The sequence below is a fragment of the Cucumis melo genome, chromosome 12, assembly GCF_025177605.1.
Source record: "Cucumis melo cultivar AY chromosome 12, USDA_Cmelo_AY_1.0, whole genome shotgun sequence".
Classification (NCBI taxonomy): domain Eukaryota; kingdom Viridiplantae; phylum Streptophyta; class Magnoliopsida; order Cucurbitales; family Cucurbitaceae; genus Cucumis; species Cucumis melo.
This window is the reverse complement of record NC_066868.1, coordinates 1,027,990-1,051,921: the sequence shown is the minus strand read 5'-3', so window position 1 is coordinate 1,051,921 and position 23,932 is coordinate 1,027,990. Positions and strand designations below refer to the sequence as shown.

Sequence of the window (23,932 nt, the reverse complement as noted above, 5' to 3'; positions counted from 1 at the left end):
TACATTGTCTTATAATAGTTATTAAAAATAAATTCACAAAAAATTTCTAGTACAAATCCGTTTACAATTGTTTGTTTATATAAAAAAGTATTATTTAAGAATGGTTGAAAGATCATAAAAGAAAATAATATCTTATTTATGACATGCTAATGCTAATGCTAAATAGAAGTGATAATCCAAACTAGAAATTCTGTGAACAAAGATTATAATGGCTAGAATGAGCATATAGTTTAACCAACATTAATTAGTTATTGTACTATCAAACTCGAAGTTAGAGGTTCGATTTTTGTATCCCATGTTTTGATACAATACCTTTTGAAAAGAGAAAGAAACACACACACATATATAATAATAATTGGATAGATAACTGATTAAATATTTTTAAAAACGATTGTAAAGAGAATTGACTGAGAGATAAAATTAGGACTCTTTATTGAAATATAGGGATTGATGTCCTACTTAATGGAAAGTATGTTTGGAATTGACTTGTTAAGTGTTCATAAGTAAAGGAAAAAAATTTATGAAACGTTCTAGAAAAGTCAATTGAAATTAATTAAGAAGTTAAAGAAAGGGTATAGAAGAGAGATTAGGAAAAGTTGTTGCATGGGAAGACCAAACATAAAAACAAGAACAAAAAAACATGGGTCATATGTCATAAGTTGGTATTGTCGGCCAAAATGAGAGAGAGCTCACTCACTCACTCGCATCTCCCCTTCTTGTGCTTATCTTTTGATGTGAATTGATTCCCATCATAATTCAAATATCATAAAACGCATTTTTACAAAAGAATAAAGTTTATAAATTGATTAATTATTATTTTGAAATTTGAATGAATATGAAATATGAATATGATATATGAATATAATATAATTGACAGCATATGGAATATTTTTGTATGATGTTAGGATGGCATTTTTTAAGACAAGGATTTGACCTAAAATCAGCATTTTGGTCTCCATTGTTGGCTACCACACCTTCTTCCTCTCTCCCACGCCTTCTTAGCTTCATGATCATAATAATTTCCCAATCTCTCTTATCTTTTTTTAACATTTTTTTTCTTCTCAGTTCTCATTATGATATTTGCATGAGAGACTTTATGATACGTAATTTTAGTAATAATGTTGATATGAAGTTATCATATTGTTTGGAGCTGGGTGTTTCTTTTAAAGAAGATCTTTACAACTTAAAATAAACTTCATACCCATACCATACCATACCATACCTTATCAGAAGGTTTTGACCAAATTGGGATTAATTTAAATTCATAAAAAGGGGCAACAACTTTCATGCATTATTATAGAGTAAAAGCTCATGCTACTTTATAAAGTATCATTTGCTACATCTTTGTATGGTGTATAAATAAAATTCATATGAATAAAGGAATTTAAGACGATGAAATTTTATTTAATATAATACATATTCGAGCTTTATTTATTATGAGTCAAAGTTTAATTTTGATGAAGCTAGACTTAAACTTACCCCAAACTTCTTCGAGTGAAGCTTTAATTATTATTGGATACTTACAAACTCCTCTTTGAATGGTTGATTGAAAAAGACCAATTTTCTTATCTTAATGTTCACATTTAGTTTGTGTGTATTGTGAAGCTAATATATAAAATCATATTTTCTTCTAGTAACCCAAATTAGATTTTAGTTTAATTTTGGTAAATTTCAATGAATTTAAAGACTTTTACGTTAGCCTTTGGTCATGATTAAATCAGTTGAACTAAGCTCACGTTGACAATGTCATGTAATTTCTTAATCAATTAATTTTAATCATTTTAACAATAAGAATTTTTTCTCATCCATTAAAAAGGAAGAAGAAGATAAGAAAGAGTAAAAAGTTAGGAGGTTGTTGAATTGTTTAAAGACAAAACACATAATACCAATTAATGAAACAAAATAAACATATTTCCATTTGGGTTTGGTCATTGAATTCTTATTTAGGACAGAGAGGAAAGAGCGCGTGTTCTTCATGCACTTCGACATGTCGGCTTTCCTTTAAATCTCTGTCTTAATATCTGACGACATCACCCCGCCTTATCCGACATCCAACTATTTCCCACTTTTTCTTTTTCTTTCTTTTATTATAATTCCTTTTCCTAAATGTCAACTATTTCGTTTCAATTATTTTTCTCTTTTTTAACTCTTAATTACTCCCTAAACTTGGAAGATTCTGTCATCTTTTGTTGATTGAGTAAGTCTTTAAACTCTTACTAATCTTGGTTGGGTGAGGTGAGTTATTTTATTTATATGATTTTATCACAATCGATTCATTCGAGTGTCAACAAAATTTCATACGATATTAAATTTTAAGTATATGAATTCTATACTCTTAACTTTTTATCATGATTATTCTTTCTTAGTTTTCTATTAGATCAAAATCATAATAAGTATATTGTTGTAATATTTAAATTTAAACTTTTAGAAATTATAGGTATGAAACATTTTAATTATGTCTTTGCAAATAAAATGAGATTATTTTTATTAGGAGATTTAATAATTTTTAAAATAAAAAAGTGTAATGAAAAAGAGATGTGAAAATTATTCCTAGTTTTGCATTTCACTTCACTCCATAAACATCTCGTGTGTTCAATTTATAGCGTACGTCATTTCTCGTAACTTTCTTTTTATCCAAAAAAATGTTGTTTTCATTTATATACTCATAAACTTTTGAATTCGAGAATAGAATGTATATTGTTCTAAAATTTCAAATAAACAATAAATCACATATTAAATATAAATTTGCATGAATTGTCATTTGTGAGTTAGACCAATGAATGACTACTTATATAATCAACTAAAGAGAAATCTAAGTCTGGATGTCAAAAATCAAATGATATATGGTTTCATGGTAATGATGGAAATATTTGTGAAGATTTGAAAAGAAAAATGGAGAAATGGGATGGGCAATTATGATGAAGGGGTTGGGTTGCAATTGATGTTGTAACATTATTGGGTGATATAATTATGAATTTAGTAAAAGCAACCTTCGACATTTGCAAGTCTTTGTAATGATGTTTTATTATTGTTGTGTTATCACTGTTATTTTTTAAGTGTGTAGTGAATAGTGATAATGGTAATTATTCAAAAACTTTGCCTATTTGATTGTGTGAATTAATTATTGTATTTTACGGCTAAAACACAATGTCTAATTATTTGAAAAAAATATCATTCTTTTTATAAATTTGTTTGATTGTGTCATGTGGGCCTTAAATGTTTAATTTAATCAAATCGACTTCAAACTTATAAGTGGTAGTAATCTTTACTTTGGTTCTATTCGACCGACCACGTAGATATCTTCGATAAAATATACTTTTGTACAAAAATAAGTTTGATCAATGAACAAATTCGAACGTATTAGAAGTTTAAATAGCACCACCTTTTTAAAGTTTAAGGGTAAGATTGTAGTACTTATACTTAGTTTTTTTGGGTCAAAATTGAAGAAAATGAAAGTTTAGAACATACAATTGATACAACATATCCTAACAATTTTAGGGTTAAAATTTGATGGTTGCCCTATTTTTATAGAAAATATGATAACTTAATTATCGAACTTAATAAAATACGTAAAGTTCATTATCAATTATTTTTTCAGGAATTGTAAAAAATGATAAATTTAACAAAATATTTACAAAAAATACAGTAAAATTTCAGATTTTATCAATAATAGACATTGATAGATACTGATATATACTTAGACAGTTATAAAATCTATCGATCTCTATAATTAATATAATCTAAATTTTTTTTATATTTTGTAAATATTTTAGTTTATTTTACTATATTTAAAAATGTCCATTATTTTTTAGTTGAACGATATAAAAAGGAGAATTTAAATGTATTTAATATCTTAATTAGTCCATATTTTATACTAATTATATATGCAATAAAATTGACATATTACTTTTAGAAAAGCTTACCCACTTCTCCTAAGTTGAACCATTTAGATGAAATCCACCAAATTAAGGAAAATTTGAATTAATATTTAACATTTAAAAAATGTTTATAATAATTTGTTTTATAAAAATGATCATAATTAAATATGAATGGACCATAATTAATCATAATAAATACTTACGAATATATATATATATATATATATATATATATATATATATATATATTTGTTCTATTATAATTTCTATATATATTTACAAATGTCTTTTTAATTTTCTTTGGTTACATATTCATTCATCCTTCCACCAACTCCACATTAAAAGTTGATAATTATGGATCGAATTTTATAATCAAAATGTCACATTCAAATAAAAATTAGAAACCAAACTCTCCCACGAAAAATTAAAAAGAAAATAAAAAGGCTCTCTATTGCCATTTTGCTATCAAAATTTGACACTAATTAGCTATATGTATTCTTTCCGATTCTCATGCTATTGATAATGAAATCAAACCCTATGGAAATTTATTACATGAACATACTTCAATTAGTTAGATGTATTGTATCTAATATTATATCGTTGGATATTTTTGTTAGAGCACAAGGAAGTAAAACATTTTCAATTTGAACATGGGAAGAAAAATAGATTTAATTGTGTAGGTTAAATTCACGGATAGAAAGTACTTCAATTGGATTGAAACCATCAAATTAGATGGTGTCACTACAAGAGACGGGGGTACTCCCAACGCCACAAAACGTCGGCGAAAATGAAAAGTACGTCGGGATAACCTTTCCCGACGTACAAAACGACGTCGGGAGAAATGTGTCGGGAGAGGCTTTCCCGACGCCATACCAACGCGGCGTCGGGACAGCCTCTCCCGACGCCTAACTAAGCGTCGGCATAGCCTACGTCGGGATTGCCTCTTTCCTGACGCAGACTATGCCGGTGCACTTTCTGGCATCGGGAAATCCTCTTTCCCAACGTTGTTTTCCCGACGTTTCGTTACGTCGGGAATTCCTTTTTATATATTTTTTTAATATTTTATTTCTACTTTTTTTCTTATAATATTTTGCTCAAACATTCACAATGATGTTCAGATTGCTCAAAAAAAATTTCTGACGTTTTGGATTAAATTAAAACAAATTGAATATAAATTAAAATAAATTAAGAAATATACAAACAAAAATTAAAAAAATAGAATTAAAATTAATAATACGAATAAGTTCACTACAATAAATATAGTTCTCAAAATAGAAAAAACATAAACATAAGAAAAAGTCTTCCAACGAGGTGCGTATGCGCGTCATTCTACACCTTTGGTTCTAAAAATGATATAAAAATAACTAAATTTAGTACATAATCATATATTTGCAAAAACTTAAGAATAATAGAGACATATACGTACCGCAGAGCTAGGGATCATGTGGTGGTCCCTGTTGTGCACGAGTAAATTCTTCTATCATCTTTTTCATACTTTCCACTTGTGAAACTAATGCTTGGTGATTTCTATCTTGTACTTCAATCCGTTTCAAAACTTCTTGAAGTTTAGCTTGTAATTCAATCTCTTTTTCTGTGGACTGCGAACAAGATGTTGATGAACTGCTTATACTCACCGTTATGCGGGCCTTCGGCTCGGGTCCCCAACTAAGGCCTTTTAAGTAGTCTGGTCGTCTACCCAACATCTGATCGCATATCTCATTCTCAGAGAGTGGCTGACTACCCTCTAGGGTAGGCTGGGATTGGAGTTACAGCATTTGATTCTACAATAAATTTAAAAACTATGTTAGGTAACGCGCAAAATATATAATGAAAGTGGATAATTAATAAGGGCTAAACTTACATGCGCATCCTCGGCGGCCTGCGACATGAATGTCCCAGCTCGAACGTGTGTTTCCCGGAACAATTCCACACGATCGACCGGCTCGCCTTTTCTCTCAGCGAGTTCATACTGCCGTTGTAGAAACGACTTGGACCCGCTACTATGATTGTAAGGCTGCTTCTGTCTAGCAGCCTTGTTCGTCCGTGATTGCTCCTGCATTAAAACAATTATATTGTTTATTTATATTATTTATTTCTTATATTAAAACTTGTTATCATAATTAATCATGACAAATACCTAGAATGCACAGCTGATATAATGGTCGCAGAGGAAGTGCCAATCCTCATCACGTCCAACCAATGCGTTTGGTGGGTTGGCACGAGTATTTTTTGAAATGTCTATAACAGTCGGTCCGGAACTCTTTAAAGGTCGTGACCATCTGATGCTCAACAAACCTGTTCATTGCTTGATCATTGAAATCAAGCACAAAGAATCGTTACACATTACAAACATAACACATTAGATTGGTTAAAGTTAGATATGTTTCAAATGAAATCATATATAAATGTGTAGTGCATTTAATTACCTGGAGATCGCCCTTGACGACCTCAATATATTCTCTCCCAACGTCCGCCCACTTAAGACAGCGGACGGGAAATGTCTTTCGCACGCACACGCCTATCGCCTGACTGAAGCAAACGGCGTGTGGAGAAATAAGCTTCTCCGCTCCAGGGGCGATCGTCATCGGAATGCGTCCATTTATTGCAACGTGACGCTCTAACTCTAAGAGTCGAGACTGCGCACGTCTCCTAGGAGTCGGAGTCGCTTGTTGAGAAGAAGACTCTGCTCAATAAATTGATAATGACATATAAAGTTAGAAAAAAGAACATGAAATATTTGTAAGTTAAAATAAAAAAAAAATTCTTAGACTCACTCGTATTGTCGCCCACAGATGACGACCCTCCTGCGATGTTATCTAAATCGTCCTCAAACTGGAGGAACATATCGTCCGTCTCCATAAAATTTGATCGGCGATATGACATAATGACTAGTACAATTTGAGTGTTACATTATGTTTTATATATAGGATAGTACAATTTTTATACGATTAAAATTAGTTTCAAATGAATAAAAGCATATTATAGTTTTAGATTAGATGATGGTGAAGTCACTTATTATATCTATATATAAAAAAAGGGTTATTCCCTTTCTTCTTTAACAACAACACACATATCCGCAACTGTTGTTATATTAATTCCACATGATTGTTGAAGGAGTGGGGAAAGAGTATTAAAAAACAACAAAACAAAACAAAAAGTTGTCTCATTGTTTCACAATCTTTTGTTACAATATAGAGATTTGACATTATACATATTGGATAAGAAAATAGTGTTCCATTCTTTCTCATTCCTTTCTCTACCACTGAAAGTTGTCATCATTAATACATCACAAGAAAGTTGAGTTTCAACTGATGATTTCTTCATTTGTTCCAACTCTTTTTCCAACACCATCTCTATTATTATTACTTTTCCCTCCCTCACCTCTACTTGGAATTGCTTCTTTACATTTCTTCAATATCTTGATGCTTTCTTCATCATTCCACAAAAGTGGAAGGCAATCCTTACAATTTACATGACTTTCACCCTTACAATTCTTACAATCCTTACAATTCTTACAATCCTTACAATTCCCTCCCTCAACATACACCCCAAAAGTGAAAAGCATATTAAGTACACTCTCCCTCTAAACAATCTTATACAATCCTTACAATTTACATGACTTTCACCATTTGTGCGTAAAGTTTAATTACTTTCAAAATGTATTTAATAGGTACATCATTTCAAAATGTATTCAATAGGTATAAAGATACACATATTCTAAAACAATTTTCCTATAAAAACCCTAAAACATAACTTTAAACTAAACAAATTTTAATTTTCCACTTACCTAAAGTGGCAGACAGCGGTGGAACGGCGGCGAGGGACGACGGCGGAACGGTTTCTTCATCTCGGCTTCGACCTTTCTTTTTCCATCTCTTCCTCTCTTTTTTTCCTCTCGGCTTTCAGTTCTGTAAATTACAGACTGATTCGAATAAAAAAGGGATTTCCCGACGTCGTGTCGACGCGTTGGGAAATCCCCCAAATGGCGTCGGGAAAAAGGTCATTCCCGACGCTCATTAAACGGTTTTTCCGACGCCTCAAAGTGCGTCGGAAAAACCCCTATTCCCGACGCCGTTCCCGACGCGGGAATAATGTGTTTTTTAAAATTAATTGGACCTTTTCCCGACGTCTCGTGGTCGACGCCTGCTGTATGCGTCGGAAAAAAGGTTTTCCCCGACGCTTCTCCCGGCGCTGTCTCGACTGCGTCGGGAATACCCTTTTTCCCGACGTCCGTTATGCCAACGTCTTTTTCAGCGTTGGGAATGCTCCATTTTCTTGTAGTGTGTTTTATGTACAAATTTAATATATATATATATATAAGTTACGTTTGTAGTTTTTTGTTCAATTTTAATGCTAGTTAAATTTGACAAATAATTTTAGCTGGGATCTTTTAAAAAATAGAACAAAATGGCAAAATATTTACATAAACAATTGCGAGAAAAAAAAAAAAAGAACTCACAGGTTCATAATAGAAAATATAAAAAATGCCCCGTCAAAAACGCGTATAATATATTTGGTACACGATCGTTTAGATTGGACTATTGTTTGGTACGCGATCGTTTATATTTGACAATATTTTTTCAATACACGATCTTGAACAACCAGATAACAGTTTAAAAAAATAAAAAATAAATAGATATTTTATATTTGGAACACGATCTTGAATCAAATAACAATTAAAAAAAAAGACAATGGAAAGAAGAAAAAAAATCACATAAGAGAAAGAGAAAAAAGGCGATGAAAAGAAGGGCAAACTTAGAATATTTTAAAAAATTAGTCACCTTCATGAATTTTTTTCGTTTTGTTACACGGATTGTAAATATTTTACTGGTTTATTATATTTATGAAAATTTCTCATTTTATTTTATATTTTAAAGATTTACTAAATTGTATGACTATAAATAAAAATTGTTTCTTTATTTCTAGCCTTCCACTCTAAATCGAAGATTTCTTTTTGTTTTAAAAAAAATTCAGATCGATTTTGAGTTGGGTTGAGAAAAAATATCTAATAATTTTGCTAAATCTAAGTAGATCAAGACTTTGCAATTCCATCAAAATCGATTATTGTATCCTATTAAGACGATTGATGTAGTCCGCTTACAGCCCTCACAAAAGAATATTTGTCTTCAAGCCAACGTTAATCTAAAACATGTTTTGTATACCTTTTGAATCTCCAAGAACTTTAAGGTTCTTATAAGTTCTTAGTTTATTTCAATATTATCTATACGTTGTTAGACTATTTGATTTACTTTGTGTTTGAACATTGCTATTGTATACAATGTGTGTTGTATCTAATTGAGATATAATTTGTTTTCTAGTATATTAAATTCTTATATATATCAATTTTCCTAATGTATATTATATTTTTAATATATAGTTCAAAATTTTATCTCCAAATATTTCGAACTATTAAAATTGAAAAATACTATAGACAAAATAATTTTTCTTATATAGTATTTAGCACACTTGTAATCTCATTGACTTTTTTGCCTCATGAGTTACTCAACATCTTTTTATTAAAGCGATATAATTCATCGATAATTGACATGATCTTTTATCCTAAAATTTGGGAGGTTCAAATCCCTCGATCCTTAATTGTTGTACTAAAAACAATACCCAACATCTTCCAACAAAAGAAAAATACTCAATTTGGATAAATTCTAAATTTTATATATATTCTTGAAAAAATTTATGGCACGTGTCCTTATTAGAATATAGTATTTTTTTTTAATGAAGCATCTTAGTCAACTTGAGACTTTTGTTTTTTCTTTAAAAGAAAATTCAATTGTAACTTTAAACTTATCATATTCCTATTGTATCGATACGTTTGAATCTTAAATTTTTAATTTCATTATTTTTAATCCGAAAGTGTTACAATTATTTTAACTCCCGATTTGCTTTCAACTAAATTCACCTACTAATTCTAACAAAAGAAAAAAGGAAAAACAACGTAAAATTTTTCACAAAAAAAGTTTGACCAACATACAAATTAATCATTAAATTTCCTATTATATACATGTTTCGATAAAATAAAATTTTACTTAGAATAAGAACTTATTATACGATTAAAGTAACAACATTTATTTAAGTTCATGGTCCAAACTTAATTAAACCTAACAAATTTACCGTAAAAAGTTAACTTTTTCTTATTCTTCAACTTTAAAACTCAAAAAACGAAGGTCGTCTCAACTTTTAACTATCAAACTATACTCGTATTAGCAACCGACCCTCGTGAGATATATAATCACATCATTTAATTTTGACGACAACTTTTGACATTGACATGGAAAACAAATATTGATGCCAAGTGGAAATTAATTGTCACGATCATACAAAAAAAAGAAACACATTTTTGTAAACCTATGAAACTTGGAGGGGAAAAAAAGAGTTTGTCATCTTTATCCAAAAGAGTTGATTTTTTTTTTTTCTTTTTTCTTCTTATTTAATTAGAATGTTTTGTTTTAAAAATATTTTATGTGGACAAATTCATTCCCCTTTTTTCATTTTCCCTTTCTCTGCCGTCTAAAATTGTTCTAACTTATCCTATTTCCCAATATATTGCTTTGCTTTGGCTATTTCTTCACAATTTTGGAAAAGAAAATCCAAAATAAATTCCTTTTTATAATAATGTTTATTATTTTGGTGCATTTAGGGCATTTGGCAAATGCATTCAATTCTCTTCAAACATCCACTTGGCTTTTAGTTTAAATTAAGTGTAAAACCGTTTCCCCCATTTCTATAAACTCTCTCAAAAGCGTCTCTTTTTCTTTCCTTTTCAACATATCATTATTCAATGTCTTCCCCTTCTCCCCTATTTCTCTTTCCTTTTCAACTCTTATCCTATTTCATTCCTTTTTTCCAAAGGTTGTTCAATATTTACCCTTTCTCACATGTCTTTTAACCACTTAGAACAAATATATTACTTTTAAACAGTTCTTTAAATTTGGGATTTCACGATTATAACGGTCGAATATGATTCGTAATCGGATTATCGTATCCCATCCCCTCTTCATAAAAATTTAGGTTAAAAACATAATTAAGTTTAGAGATTATATGATGTAATGTATATTGTATTATTAAATTTGATGGTTTTTGTTCCAGAGGCATTAGATACTTAGTTTAGGTTTGAGTTGACAAATATTTAAGAAAAAGTATTTGGTTTCTTTCAAGTTGTTCTAAATGTTTTATTTAAGTGTTATAATTAATTAATTAAGCTTATGGGAAGTAGTCAAATTAACCTTTTTTTTTTTTTTTGTAATATAAAATTTTAATGGTAAAACTTTTATGATATGGATGAATTTGCGTCTTCTTCTTTCTAAATATTAAAAGGGTTTATTTATTTAGTTTGCCACAAAAACAAACTACTTTCCAATTCCAACTATGTTGACTATAATGCTGTCACTTTAATGTCCTTTTTCGCCAAAAAGTCTTTTATATATATTAATTAAAACATATGAACCTAAAAAACTTGTATCTAAAATTCAAAAATAGTAAGGATGAGCATCCGACACTTGGAGTCGTTTTTTCGATCAAACAATCATCGAACAAACTACGAAAGTCATCATCGAATAAACTAAAGATCTACTTAGTAAATATTCAAATCGACAGTTGGTTGATCGATTGGTCGATTTAAGTTATTAAGTCTTTAAAAAAATTTAAAAATACCGTTGGTCATCGATCAAATTTCTTCTTATTTTCGACGGATTGTCTTTAAATATATTTTTTCGATCTATAACGTTTAAATAGAAATCTAGAATTATTATTTTTTATTTTAGATTAATGTAGAGAGTTGTAAAATGGAAGAAAACTAATATTGATGAGTGAAAGGGAAATATTTTGTCCAAATAAATTAAACTTGATTCTTCAAATCCACAGCACATTAATTATCTTCTAAACTAAAATTACCTTTGTATATCTTTTCATACTATATGACAAAATCTTTATTCACACTAAACATTTTAATTAATTAGTCAACTTCTTCTAAAATGGAAGAATATACCCATTTTATTTTATATAATTGAGGTACATGCATGTTTGGATAATATTCATTCACCAACTAAAATTATAAATATCTCCAACACTCTTTCATTAAGGTTTATGAAATTAATTAATGAAAACAATTAATATAATCCTTTTCTTTTCTTAATTACAAAATAAAAAATAAAATAAAATCTTTCCCTCCATTTTAATATCAAGATATATACTATTTTTTAGAATCGTGATATGTTTCCGCCAACCAAAACAAAGAAGTTTAAGAGAATTTTTATGGTACGATAAAAAGTGAATTATTAAGATTTGGATCTTAGACTTTGGAAAAATACGAGTATATATGTCGATTAGCGTGTTTAGTTCTATATATTCACGTGGGTAATTGATTAAAGAGGTAGTGATTTATATTTTTGATAGGAAGAATTTGATATTGAGGTGTGCTATTGGTTCTCTATTTGGTATTGTTATTTTATTTAAAAAAGTGATGACAAGAAATAAAAAAAAAAAAAAAAAAAAAAAAAAAAAAGGATAGAAATTGAGAGAGGAATATAAACCAAATCTTTGGAAGGATTTCCCAAAGATGTGGATCGCGAGGATATGGTTGGGGTTTTGCCAACCTTCCCAAAATAAACAACTCTATTTAATAATCAATACAAAAAAAAACTATTTTATTAAAAATAAGAAAGAAAATAAAAAAAAAAATAAAAAAACTTTGATTTTGGAGTTAAAATTTGACTACAAATTCGAGGATTAATTCAAAAATCAAGACTAACCAAGCATTAATTTAAACGTTGAAATTTTTAATATTTTCTCACAAAAGTTTTGTTTGTGATTTCCATACTTAAATAGACAATATAGTTTTTAGCCATTTTCAAAAATGAAAACAATTTTTTCTTGAAAACTACTTCTTTTTTTTCTTTTTCTTTTTCCAAAGACAACGAAATATATAACAAAATAAATAAATAATTATTAAAAATAAAAAATAAAAAAAATCAAATAGTCACTAAATGACTAAAGGATTAAATTTCATACATATTTTAGAATTGAGAGACTAATCAAAAACCATCAATAAAAAAATAATAAAAATAAAAATAAGAACTCAATAATTTATTTTTAAGAAAAGGTTGACGAATTTAGTAAAAAAAAAAAGTGAAAGGAGAGAATAGATGAATGGAATAAAATAAATTTTTTTAAAAAAAATGAATGGTAATGGGAAAATGATGGGCCACGTCAACTAAATTCCACCGGCAATTGTAAGAGAGACATGTAATCGTGGGAATCCACTTCACACGTCCTTCCTCATTTCCCTTCTTTTCTTTTCTTTTCTTTTCTTTTATTTGACTGACGTGGCATTCCATCCTCTTGCCATGTCACCATTTTCTTTTTCATTTATTTGCATATTTATCTCATGGAGTTTTGGTTATTATATGAGCTCTGTATATTTTCCGGGTATAATCATGTGTGTACATTATAGACCCTAGTTTCTTCCACCAATCTTATAAAGTCAGCTTCACTTTTAGTCATCAAATCATACGGCTCTCACCTACCCACATAACCACTTAATTATCCACTTAATCCATAATTAAAATTATCTATTAATTAGGGGCTTTAATTTATTCACTTTTTATATATATAAAAAAAAAAACCATTGTAATTATCATCAACTTGTTACCCTTTTTCAAATCAATTTGAACTCGTCACTTAACAATTCACCTTTGGTCCTCCTCAATGCATAACTTATACTTATCTTTTTTTTTTTTATTATTATTATTATTATATAAGAAGAAGTTTATACATGTGTAAAATTGGATGTATTAACCATTTCTAAATATAATCCTTTATATTCATTTATTTATCACTATTTAGTTAAATTAATTAGATTTCTCTTACAACTATAAAGAATTTAATTTATAAAATTATTAGTTCACATCGATTTCAATTAATACGCTTAAGTATATTGAAGATGATTAATGTCTTGTTGATGAAGGGTTTTAATGAGTTATTAAACTTTTTTACATCTAATAAGATGATGCTCTTTGTTTGGTTGATGAAGAATTTAAACTGTAAGATTTGGATTTTGAAATTTTATTATTATAGTTTTAAATAATATGTTTGACATTGTTGTATTTTGGATCGTAGATCATATATTTTAAAAAGGTTTATTTTGGTCCCAATATTCGCTTTTGTTTAAAATTTAAGAGGAGTTATAGAGAAAGTGGATGGATGTTGGAGAACGTTGAAATGAGATTTTAAATTGATGTAAGTCGTGTAGATGGATGAAGAGAGGGCCTTAGGAGGAGGAGGGGAAACGAGATGGGATAAGGATAAAACTAAAGAAAGTTTGAGAGACAAATGTTGAAATGTATACAAAATCTAAAAACTTGGTGCACATCCACCCAATAAAATTCCGCCTCCTTCCCCTTTTAACCGTTTCTTCCAAATTATCCACATTTCAAAATTCATTTTTTTAATTTGGCACAAGCACAACTTCTTTTCCCCCATAATCAATGATCCACGCGCCTATATAAATACTCTCAATACCCAATTTCTCTAACCATTCAACTTTTCTTCAACCTTTTCCCTCTGTTTTCTCTCCTTTTTCCTCTCTTTCTCTTCTCTTTCGCACTGAAAAAAATGGTCAAATCCACGGCGCTTTCTTGGACCCGAAGTAATTCTCCCATCGGGAAAGGCTCCTTTGGAACCGTCTCTCTCGGTATTGGAAAACCCCACGCTCGGATTTTTGCGGTCAAGTCTGTGGAGCAGAGTCATGGATTCCGCCCACAAATTGAGTGTTTAGAGAATGAAATTCGAATTCTCCGATCGTTGAACTCGCCTTACGTTGTTCGGTTTCTCGGCGATGATGTTTCCGATGAATCTCCCACGACTTCGTTTCGTAACCTGCATATGGAGTATTTGCCAGGTGGCACTGTAGCAGATGACCCCACTGGCACTGGCAATGAGAAGCTTTTACGGGAGAGGACATGGTGCCTCGTTTCGGCTTTGAGTTACATTCATTCCAAAGGAATTGTTCATTGTGATGTTAAAGGGAGGAACATTTTGGTCGGATTGAATCCCGGGTTTGTGAAATTGGCTGATTTCGGCTCTGCAATTGAACTTCACGGCGCCGGCGAAAGGTCTCGGGGTTCGGTTGCGCCACGTGGGAGTCCTCTATGGATGGCGCCAGAGGTGGTCCGCGGAGAATTTCAGGGGCCGGAATCGGACGTTTGGTCCGTTGGGTGCACGGTCATTGAAATGGTCACCGGGAAACCGGCATGGGATGATTTCGGAGCCGATACGCTGAGTCGAATCGGCTTTTCCGACGATTTGCCAGAGTTTCCAACATGGTTATCGGAAGTCTGCCGGGATTTTCTCCGGAAGTGTCTCAGAAGAAATCCTAGTGAACGGTGGAGCTGTGATCGGCTGCTGCAGCATCCATTTCTAGCGGCGGCGGAGGCCTCGCCGGAGATTGCTGTAGAGAATTCTCCCAGGTGCGTTCTTGACTGGGTCAACAGCAGTTTCTCCGACGACGAGGAGGAAATTCCAAACGCCGACGAACCCTCCGGATCCGGCGGCCAGGAAAATGAGATATATGGTAAGGAAAGAATTGGGAAATTGAGTACGAGTGAATGGCCGAATTGGGAATCGGACGGTTGGTCGGCGGTGAGAAGTTGTTGCAGTGAAGCGGCGGGGGAGACGGAGGAGAGCTGCCGGAAAGAAGAAGAAGAAGAAGAAGAAGAAGAAGGGGCAGAATGGGAATGTGGGAATTGGAGAAGGGTAGAAGGGGAAATGGAAGGGACAAGTTCGGAATATTCGGAGTTTGTAAGAAGAGACAATCACGGAAAATTGGACGCCCAATATTCAAATCCTGGCGGTATCACAATTCCGGAGCGGCCACGTAATAATTACGGCCGCGGTGACGGTTGCGGTGACGGTGGCGGTAGCGGTGGATTAAGTTTCCGGCGGTTGGGGTATGAAAGATGTGAAATTACAACAATAACTTCGTGGATATACTCAATTGAATTGATATTATGTTGTTATTTTTGGCATATATTAATGAAGCAATTGGTGTTATTCGGGAATTACACTTTGTTACCTTTCTTTTGTGCCTAAAAATTTGCCTTCAAATTAGATAAAAATCTTCAAAATCAAATAACAAATCACTTTAATTTACCAAACTTAAAATGAATAATTAATATATATATATATATATATATATATATATATATATCTTTTTTTAATGATTAGTGAATGTAATTTAAGGACTCAATAAAAACATGGGAAGAAGATTAGGTTAGCTATAAAAAGTGACGTCTTAAAATAAAAGAGGATATGGCCAATCCAAAAGAAGCCATTAACAATTAATTCATAAATTTAAAAATTTAATTAGTGGATAAAAGATAGGTTAATAGGACTATTTGAAAAGAAAAATTACGTCTATTTAAAAGAATTAGATGAAATATAATTGAATAACCTTCGCTATTTTCCATTGCCATTTTAAAATTATTTACACTTCATTTATTTTTAGTTTTCTTTTCTAAAAAAATAACTTTAAAATTATTAAATTTTTTATTTTTAAAGTTTCAATTTGATTTTGAGGACCCCCTTTAAATATTGATAACAAAATATAGTAATTAATACATCAAAAATAACATTTATAAACTTGATTTTTTTTTTCATTTTTAGAAATTATAAGCCTATTTTTCAAAAACAAAAATCAAAATTATTACAGAAAAATAAAAAATCGTCATGATCCAATTACAATCCATAAATAAAAGAATGGAAAACATGCATTGATATCATTATTTCCTCAAAAAAAAAAATACTATGTATATAGAAAATAGAATGAAATGAGGTTTGAATGTGAATAATGAACAACATGTGTTTAGATGGGGGAAATAGTTGTTTTGTTTATGTTCATAAATGGTTTCACACATAAAAAGATACCAAAAATTAGACACATTTGATTTGTTGTTTCATTGATTAAAAGGAAGAAAAAAAAAACAACAAAAAAACAACAACATTGAATCCTTATCAATATTGTGTTGTCTCTCAAAACACATTTGCTGTATTCTACCATGTGATTTGCCCCTACCACTCCCTATCTCACACTTTGTCTTGTCCTCTTTTTCCCTTTTCTTTGTTTTCTTTCCTTTAACTTTGTCAGTGCTGAATTCATAAATAGTATGGAATTTATCCCATCAATGCTATAAATACTTTATGATGAGAAGAAACCCTCCTAATCTCATTGTTGTAATGTTTTGTAAAACAAAAAATTGATGAATAATTTGTAGGCTAAATTATAAGTTTGGTCTTTGTTAAGGGTGTCTAAGGACATCGTTTGAATCTCCAGTGAGTAGATCCAAAACAAGAACATGATTAGTTATGTCTATATGATGAAGATAATTAATATGTATCAATGTAATTGTTGATAGTCGATTGAGTAAGAAACGAAGAAGAAGCTAAACAGTAGCGTTAAGATATACTTCAACTGTCATTGAAATAGTTCAAAAGAGAAGCAACACGAAGCACAAAAAAAAAATCGTTATGATTCCGTCTTGAATTACTAATTAAAAAAAATGTACACTCTTAATAGTCTCTAAACTTTTAAAGGTAAGGAGTGTCAAATAAACTTCGTAAACTTATAAGGAATTGTCATAAATAGAAAAACAAAAAAAAACTATTTACAAAATTTACTTCAATAAAATTTAAAACAACCAACCATAATTAGGAATGGAAATGAATTAAATTTATGATTAATTTTGCAAAAGCAGAATGTAAAAGTGTGGTGAAATTTGAATTAGAATGTTTAATTGAGGAATTGGGGAATAATTAATTAAATTAAAAATGGGCTGGATTGGAAAATTGGAAAACATTGGAAGTAAAAACCCAATAATTTTGGGCCTATAAAAAACAATTTTTAAACACTCAAGCAGTGATAATGCTAAGCTAATCTGTATGTTTTATAGAATATAAAAATGTTTTATATTTTTAAACTTTTTTTTTCTTTTTTCTTTTTAAGAATATAATACATTCGTACGAAGGGGGAGAACTCGATCCTCAAATTATAAAAATACTTCAACTATTGAGTTATGTTGAACTTTTATCTAGAAGTAAAAAACACTACTATCAGTTATTTTATAAGATACTTTAAAGTTTGTTTCAATTGTTAAAATCAAATCAAACATAACTTAATCGATACACATCTGTGTTAGTGACCACGAAATCATTTGTGGTTCGAATCACACTAACACCCTAATTTAATTGTACTAAAATATTTGATTGAAGAATACTGGCACAAGCATATGTGACACTATCTTCTCTTTAATGGGATCATGATAAAATGAAGAAGAATTAACAACTTTTCTAACAAAATTAACGTCCTTCGTGCCAAAAAGAGAAGAATCCACAGACAATGATTAATTTAATTCAAACCACTAATGATGGATAATGATTAATAAATTCCTACTAGAGCAAACTTAGTTTAGACATAATTGACGTACTTTATCTCAAAATTGAAAATTTGATCACTTGTCTCGATCGTTCTTATACTTAAAAACAAATAAAAATTGAAAATTGGAAAACCAAAATAAAGTGGATATGCATACTAAGCATGTGCTTTCCATGAGAGATGAATAATGGAAATCCAAATAAGATTAACTTGGTTCTTAAGGAAGTGTTGGGACAAATATTTTTTTGTTCTTTCTTGCTCAAAAGGTTTCTCCACCCTTAGTTGCTGCATAGCCATGGATTGAAAATGTGGTCATTGACCCATAGTATTCTATTCACCACCTTTTTCACTTCAAATGGAAAATCTAACCATCACTAGGGGTTGCTATAAAAATAAATTCATTCAACCCAAATTGGGGAAGAAGAAGGAAATAACTAAACAAACTCGAGTTAATGTATCCGTTTTAGAAAGCAATCATTTTACTAATAAATAAACAATGTTTATAGGTTTAATTTAACAAAGGTCTAAAACAAAATGGTTATAGATCTAAATTTTAACATTTATGTTGAGATTAAAAGAAATGTTCTTTTAGGTATGTTTTCTTTAGATTGAAAGTACAATCTTCATGTCAGTTAAAATAGATTCGTTTTAAGTTTTCCCGAGTCTAATTTTTTCTTTTTTCATAAAACTAAAATAGAAAATCCAACACCCCATTCAAATAGCAATCACAAAGGTTTTAGAAAGTTTTTGTTTCTATTTTATTTTTCAACCATGATAACACAATAAGCAATCAATTTTTGTTTTTCTACCTCAAAAACTAATAATAAAAAAAGTCAGAGAAAGAAAATAAATATGAATGTTGTCCCACTAGTATATAGGTGGTTTTCTTTTATATTATCGCAAGAAACAAATATTCAAGAAAAGGAAGAGTTACTCTTGATTGGGTTTGAAAGTGTTTCTATCTAACATTCGAATCAAGAGTATCGTTAGACACGAGAAAGAGAGGTCATGGATAAACCTAAAATGTGCCCAAATCTTATTCATAATTGCTTGAAGTTTATTTGTACAAAAATCCTCATTCATTAAAAAATAAAACAAAATGTCTAAAATGATCAAAGAGGGAATCTTCGTTCCCGAAGAACTTAGACTAGGTTTTTGGTTCTTGGTTGTTTTTAATAATTAGAGTTATTTCAAATATAGCAAAATAAATATGATAGATATAAATAACACATATATATATATATATAATATAAAAAATTGGTATATTTATAAAAATATGTTAGAAGTTTTATCATTGTTCAAATTAATTATATATATATATAAAAAAAAATTGTTTCCATATTAATAATTGTGTGAAAATAAAAATGAAAATAGGGGTAAGAAAGAAGAGGAAATAAAATTATTTATATAGGGAGGGGTTCATCTTTCAATCTTACTCATTTCTTCACTTCCCCTTCCCCCATATATAAACCCTAATTTCTCCCCATTCCGATCCATTATTTCCAATCTCACTTTCCACATTCCCTACCGAACCCTAAACCCTCTTTCATGGCGAGCTCCGATACCGAACGCAGAGAAGAGGAGGAGGCTCCTGCCGCGGAGGATGAAGACACTGGAGCTCAAGTTGCCCCAATCGTCAAGTTGGAGGCGGTCAACGTCACCACCGGTGAAGAAGATGAAGACGCAATTCTCGATCTGTATGATTTTCTCCTTACTTGTTTATCTGATCTGCTTGCTCTTAATCTCATTTTTTTTTCATGTGGGTTTTTTCGTATTCTTTGTTTTTAGGAAATCCAAACTGTACCGATTTGATAAAGATGGAAATCAATGGAAGGAGAGGGGTGCTGGTACTGTTAAGTTTTTGAAACATAAGGAGACTGGCAGGGTTCGCCTTGTTATGAGACAGTCTAAAACCCTCAAGATCTGCGCTAACCATCTTGGTTCGTTCTTAGTTATCTGCTTGTTCTTTCCCGCATATATCAAGCTCTTTTGGCTTTATCTGTTTTCTTTTCTTCTTGATTTAGCTTTAGTTCTTCAATTTTATCGTTTGATTTGTCGTGATTGTAGTACTTCCATCAATGACCGTTCAAGAACACGTTGGAAATGAGAAGTCGTGCGTTTGGCATGCGACTGACTTTGCTGATGGTGAATTGAAAGATGAGCTTTTTTGTATCAGATTCCCATCTATTGATAGTGAGTACAACTCTGAATCTTTTTTCTTACTAAATCTTGGTTGTAGATTGATTGATAGGCTATTCTAGACTTTGGATTCATTGTTATCTGGTTGTGGGCAATGCTAGTGTTAAACTTGAATCTTATATTGTTTGACGTTTTGTTTTGTTTTCTCCTTCCGATTAAATTATTTGTGAGAGCTCTAGCGTGGTTGTGCCCGGTTCGAAGTATCACTAGGATAATTTTTTTTCGCTCTCAATTTAATCTCCTTTTTTCTTTGTTGTTTTGTATACACTTTTTTATGCGGTTTGGTTTGTACATGTTTTCATCACAAGAAATTACTGTATTGCTGTGGTATGTTTTAAGTTGAACGTTTTCCTATGCCTATCAATACTTGGTGCTATTAAAAGTCAAGAATGGGATTGATTCTTACAATCCATAGTAGTTTTAATCCGTTCATAATGGTAACTTTAAACACGAAACTTTTAATTTTATGCTTATATTTACTGATTGTTGTCTTTATCCATGATGAATATATATATTATTTTGTTTTCATTAACATTTGTTTTCACTTTTTAAAAAATGGGAAGTTCTCCGTTCATAGGTCCATCTTTCACCCAGTTTCTTCAGTTATCTTTATCTAATTCTATACATGTCAAAATCGATTGCCAGTTGTTTTGGTAATGGAATAGTTTGGAGTCAGTGCCTTGAAAGAGAAAGTATAATATAGAATTACAATTTCTTTTAATGATAGTTTGCATATAAACTTTGATAGGAAAAAGTAGGTGAAAGGTGAGTGGTTTCATTGGTGAATAACTGGTTGTAATTTTACTTTTAAGAGGATTTTAAGTGATGATACTTAGAAGAGAGAAAGCTGCAAGATAGGAATGTTACAGATGGAACTTTTCCAGATAACAATTACTTGTGGCTGCTGTTGCCTATTGAGGCGTGTAATTGTTATATTGGATATGTTCTGGGTTTTCATCTTTAAATGCAGTGGGCCTCTCTGCATGAGATACAGCAAAATTGTTCGATGCAGCTTTGGTAGTTGTAATTTTATTTAGACCTCCCTTTCCATTCATCAGAAGCTTTCAATGTCTCCAATAACTATTTGTTCAAATTTATCTAGGAATTAGGTTATTTATCGTTGTAACTCTCTATAAGGTAGGAACCCTGGATAAATATACAGTATCCAACAGAGTGGCCCTTTCTCTCCCATTTTTGGGGATGGTGAGTGATGTAGTCTTTTGAATTAATATAAGCATCTTCTCTGCCATGGATTCATATCTTCGGGTCAGCTAGGAACTCTATTAACTCCTAAATTTACTCAAATCCAGGGTTTTGATGTAATCTTCTATTAGTTCGTGTTTTTGTAGTTGCTAAATAATCAATCTTGACAATGTAAGATATTGAATTAGTTTATGCTCATATATGACTTACAAAGCATGGGGATAGGCTTCTGACTGCTTAAATATAAAAGACACAATGACATGCATTAAAACTATAGGCTAAGAGGCTTTGACACACTGCACATTTTTCATTCTTGTTTCATTTGTACTGTTTTCGAAATGGGAACAATATGCTGTTACCTTTTGTATTGCATTGCCCTTCAGCTCACTTTATTAATTTTTCTATTTATTTTACTTCTATCACTGGAGTATCGTTTAGTCTGAAACAGTTTTACCTCTAGACAACATTGATTTCTTCAAAAGTGTCTGGCATATCTTTGGGGTGGATCTGAGGTGGTTTGAAAAAACTCAACAGGGCAAATTCTAGGACTTTTGTACACATACTATTGAGCTTACAGAGAATGTTTTCCTATCCTTGTAGTTTATTAACTATGCTAGTCAGCTTCGTTTAAATAATGCAGCCTATTCCACCCGTGGATCTAAATCTTTTCTTTATACTCTATAGACTGCAAAACCTTGACGGAAAAAAACGTTCCTAGAAGTCATCTTGTTCCAAAAGTAGATAGTTTATTAACTGTGCTAATCAACTTTCCTCACCTTGGTTTTTCACTTTATTATTACTAACCTTTTTTCCGGGTATCATTAGATTGCAAGACCTTCATGGAAACATTTCAAGAAGTTGCGGAGTCCCAAAAGAAGAAAGTGGAGAATAAAGATGCATCAGCTGCAGCTGGTCTACTTGAAAAATTGAGCGTTGAAGATGAAAAGAAAGCTGAAGATAAATCTGAAGATAAAGCTGAGGACACACCTGTAAAATCCAAGGAAGAGGATAAACCTGAGGGTGAGGCAGGGAAATCAGATGCAGAGAAGAAAGACTAGGAACTTGTTTCTACTGCCAGATACGGTAGGATATAGCTCTTCCTCTACCGGATACGTCTCATTCGTCCATGTCTTGTTACATCAAAACACAGTCAATTCTTCGATTGGGTAACTTTTTCTGGGCTGGAAAGTTAAAGAGTCATCTAAATTGTATGTTCGTTGGTTGGTTGGTCGGTTGGGGAGTCAGTTTTCTATTGTTCACCTTCCTTTCATTTGAAAATGAGATTGATTTGTAGTCAGTGTCAGATGGTTGTGTGGTGATGGGCGTTTGTGAATCCTCGAAAAAGGTCAAATAGCTTTTTTAGAAACCATAAAGTTTGTGTGCAGGGCCCGAGCTGAAGATGCTGCAAGGTTGGGTTGGGTTTAGTTGCCAAACAAAGAGTATTTGCAGAGACATATATAGTTTTTTTTTTCTTTTTGCTTGAGGAAAAAACATGGTTGGTTGTCCTGTGGTTCTTGTTATATTATTTAAGTTCTACCTCTATTCTATTGTGCATTGTGCTTTCATTTTTGGACTGCTTTCTATTTACCTCTTTTTTTATGGGTTGTAGTTCTGTATTTTACAGAGAGGCCATTAAACTTTTTTTTTTCTTTATATTTGTTTATTTATTTTGATGAGGATCAGATTGTTCTTCTGAGGTATGTACTAGATATAAAGTAGCAAATTAATAGTATTGTTATTAAAAATGAAAAAAGTACTTGTTGATTGACAGTCTCTTCATGTAGATTGGAACTTGTCTCTACAATTCTTGTGTACAAGAAGGTATAGTTATCCTAACAAATCATATAGGATCGATCAAATTTGAAGTTTGGGTTGGACCAAAAAAATCTATAATTGGGGGTTGGTTGTGCAGCCTTTTCAAGGAAAGGTTTGTGAGAAATGGAGAATTATTTTGAATGGCAAATTATTGGAAATATTTTTAAATATAGATTTTGGTTTTTTTTTTTTTTTGTTATTTTGTTATATTTTCTATATATGAGAATAGTTTCTTAAAAATTTTGGAATTTATATTTTCATCCTTTGGCTTGTTTGTTTCTTTTTTGGAGTTGGCAACTGTAAAACTAAAGAAAATTTAGGCTTGAGAAGAGATTTTTAATGTGTTTGTAGGAAAGAGGGACATTGAATTTCGTCTCTTTGATCAACAGTTCATCATCTA

General features: G+C 30.9%; 2 protein-coding genes across 2 annotated transcripts; both read left to right on the top strand.

The window, feature by feature from the left end:
- The first annotated feature begins 14,360 nt into the window (after positions 1 to 14,360).
- LOC103497226 (mitogen-activated protein kinase kinase kinase 18) lies at positions 14,361 to 16,034 on the top strand. Its single transcript, XM_008459339.3, has one exon. The coding sequence runs from the start codon at positions 14,502 to 14,504 to the stop codon at positions 15,975 to 15,977; it is 1,476 nt and encodes a 491-aa protein (XP_008457561.2). The 5' UTR covers positions 14,361 to 14,501; the 3' UTR covers positions 15,978 to 16,034.
- A 3,627-nt stretch (positions 16,035 to 19,661) lies between these two features.
- On the top strand, positions 19,662 to 23,282 carry LOC103497065 (ran-binding protein 1 homolog a). Its single transcript, XM_008459135.3, has 4 exons — positions 19,662 to 20,012; positions 20,104 to 20,255; positions 20,383 to 20,508; positions 22,543 to 23,282. The coding sequence occupies exons 1-4, from the start codon at positions 19,864 to 19,866 to the stop codon at positions 22,773 to 22,775; spliced, it is 660 nt and encodes a 219-aa protein (XP_008457357.1). The 5' UTR covers positions 19,662 to 19,863; the 3' UTR covers positions 22,776 to 23,282.
- Positions 23,283 to 23,932: the final 650 nt, after the last annotated feature.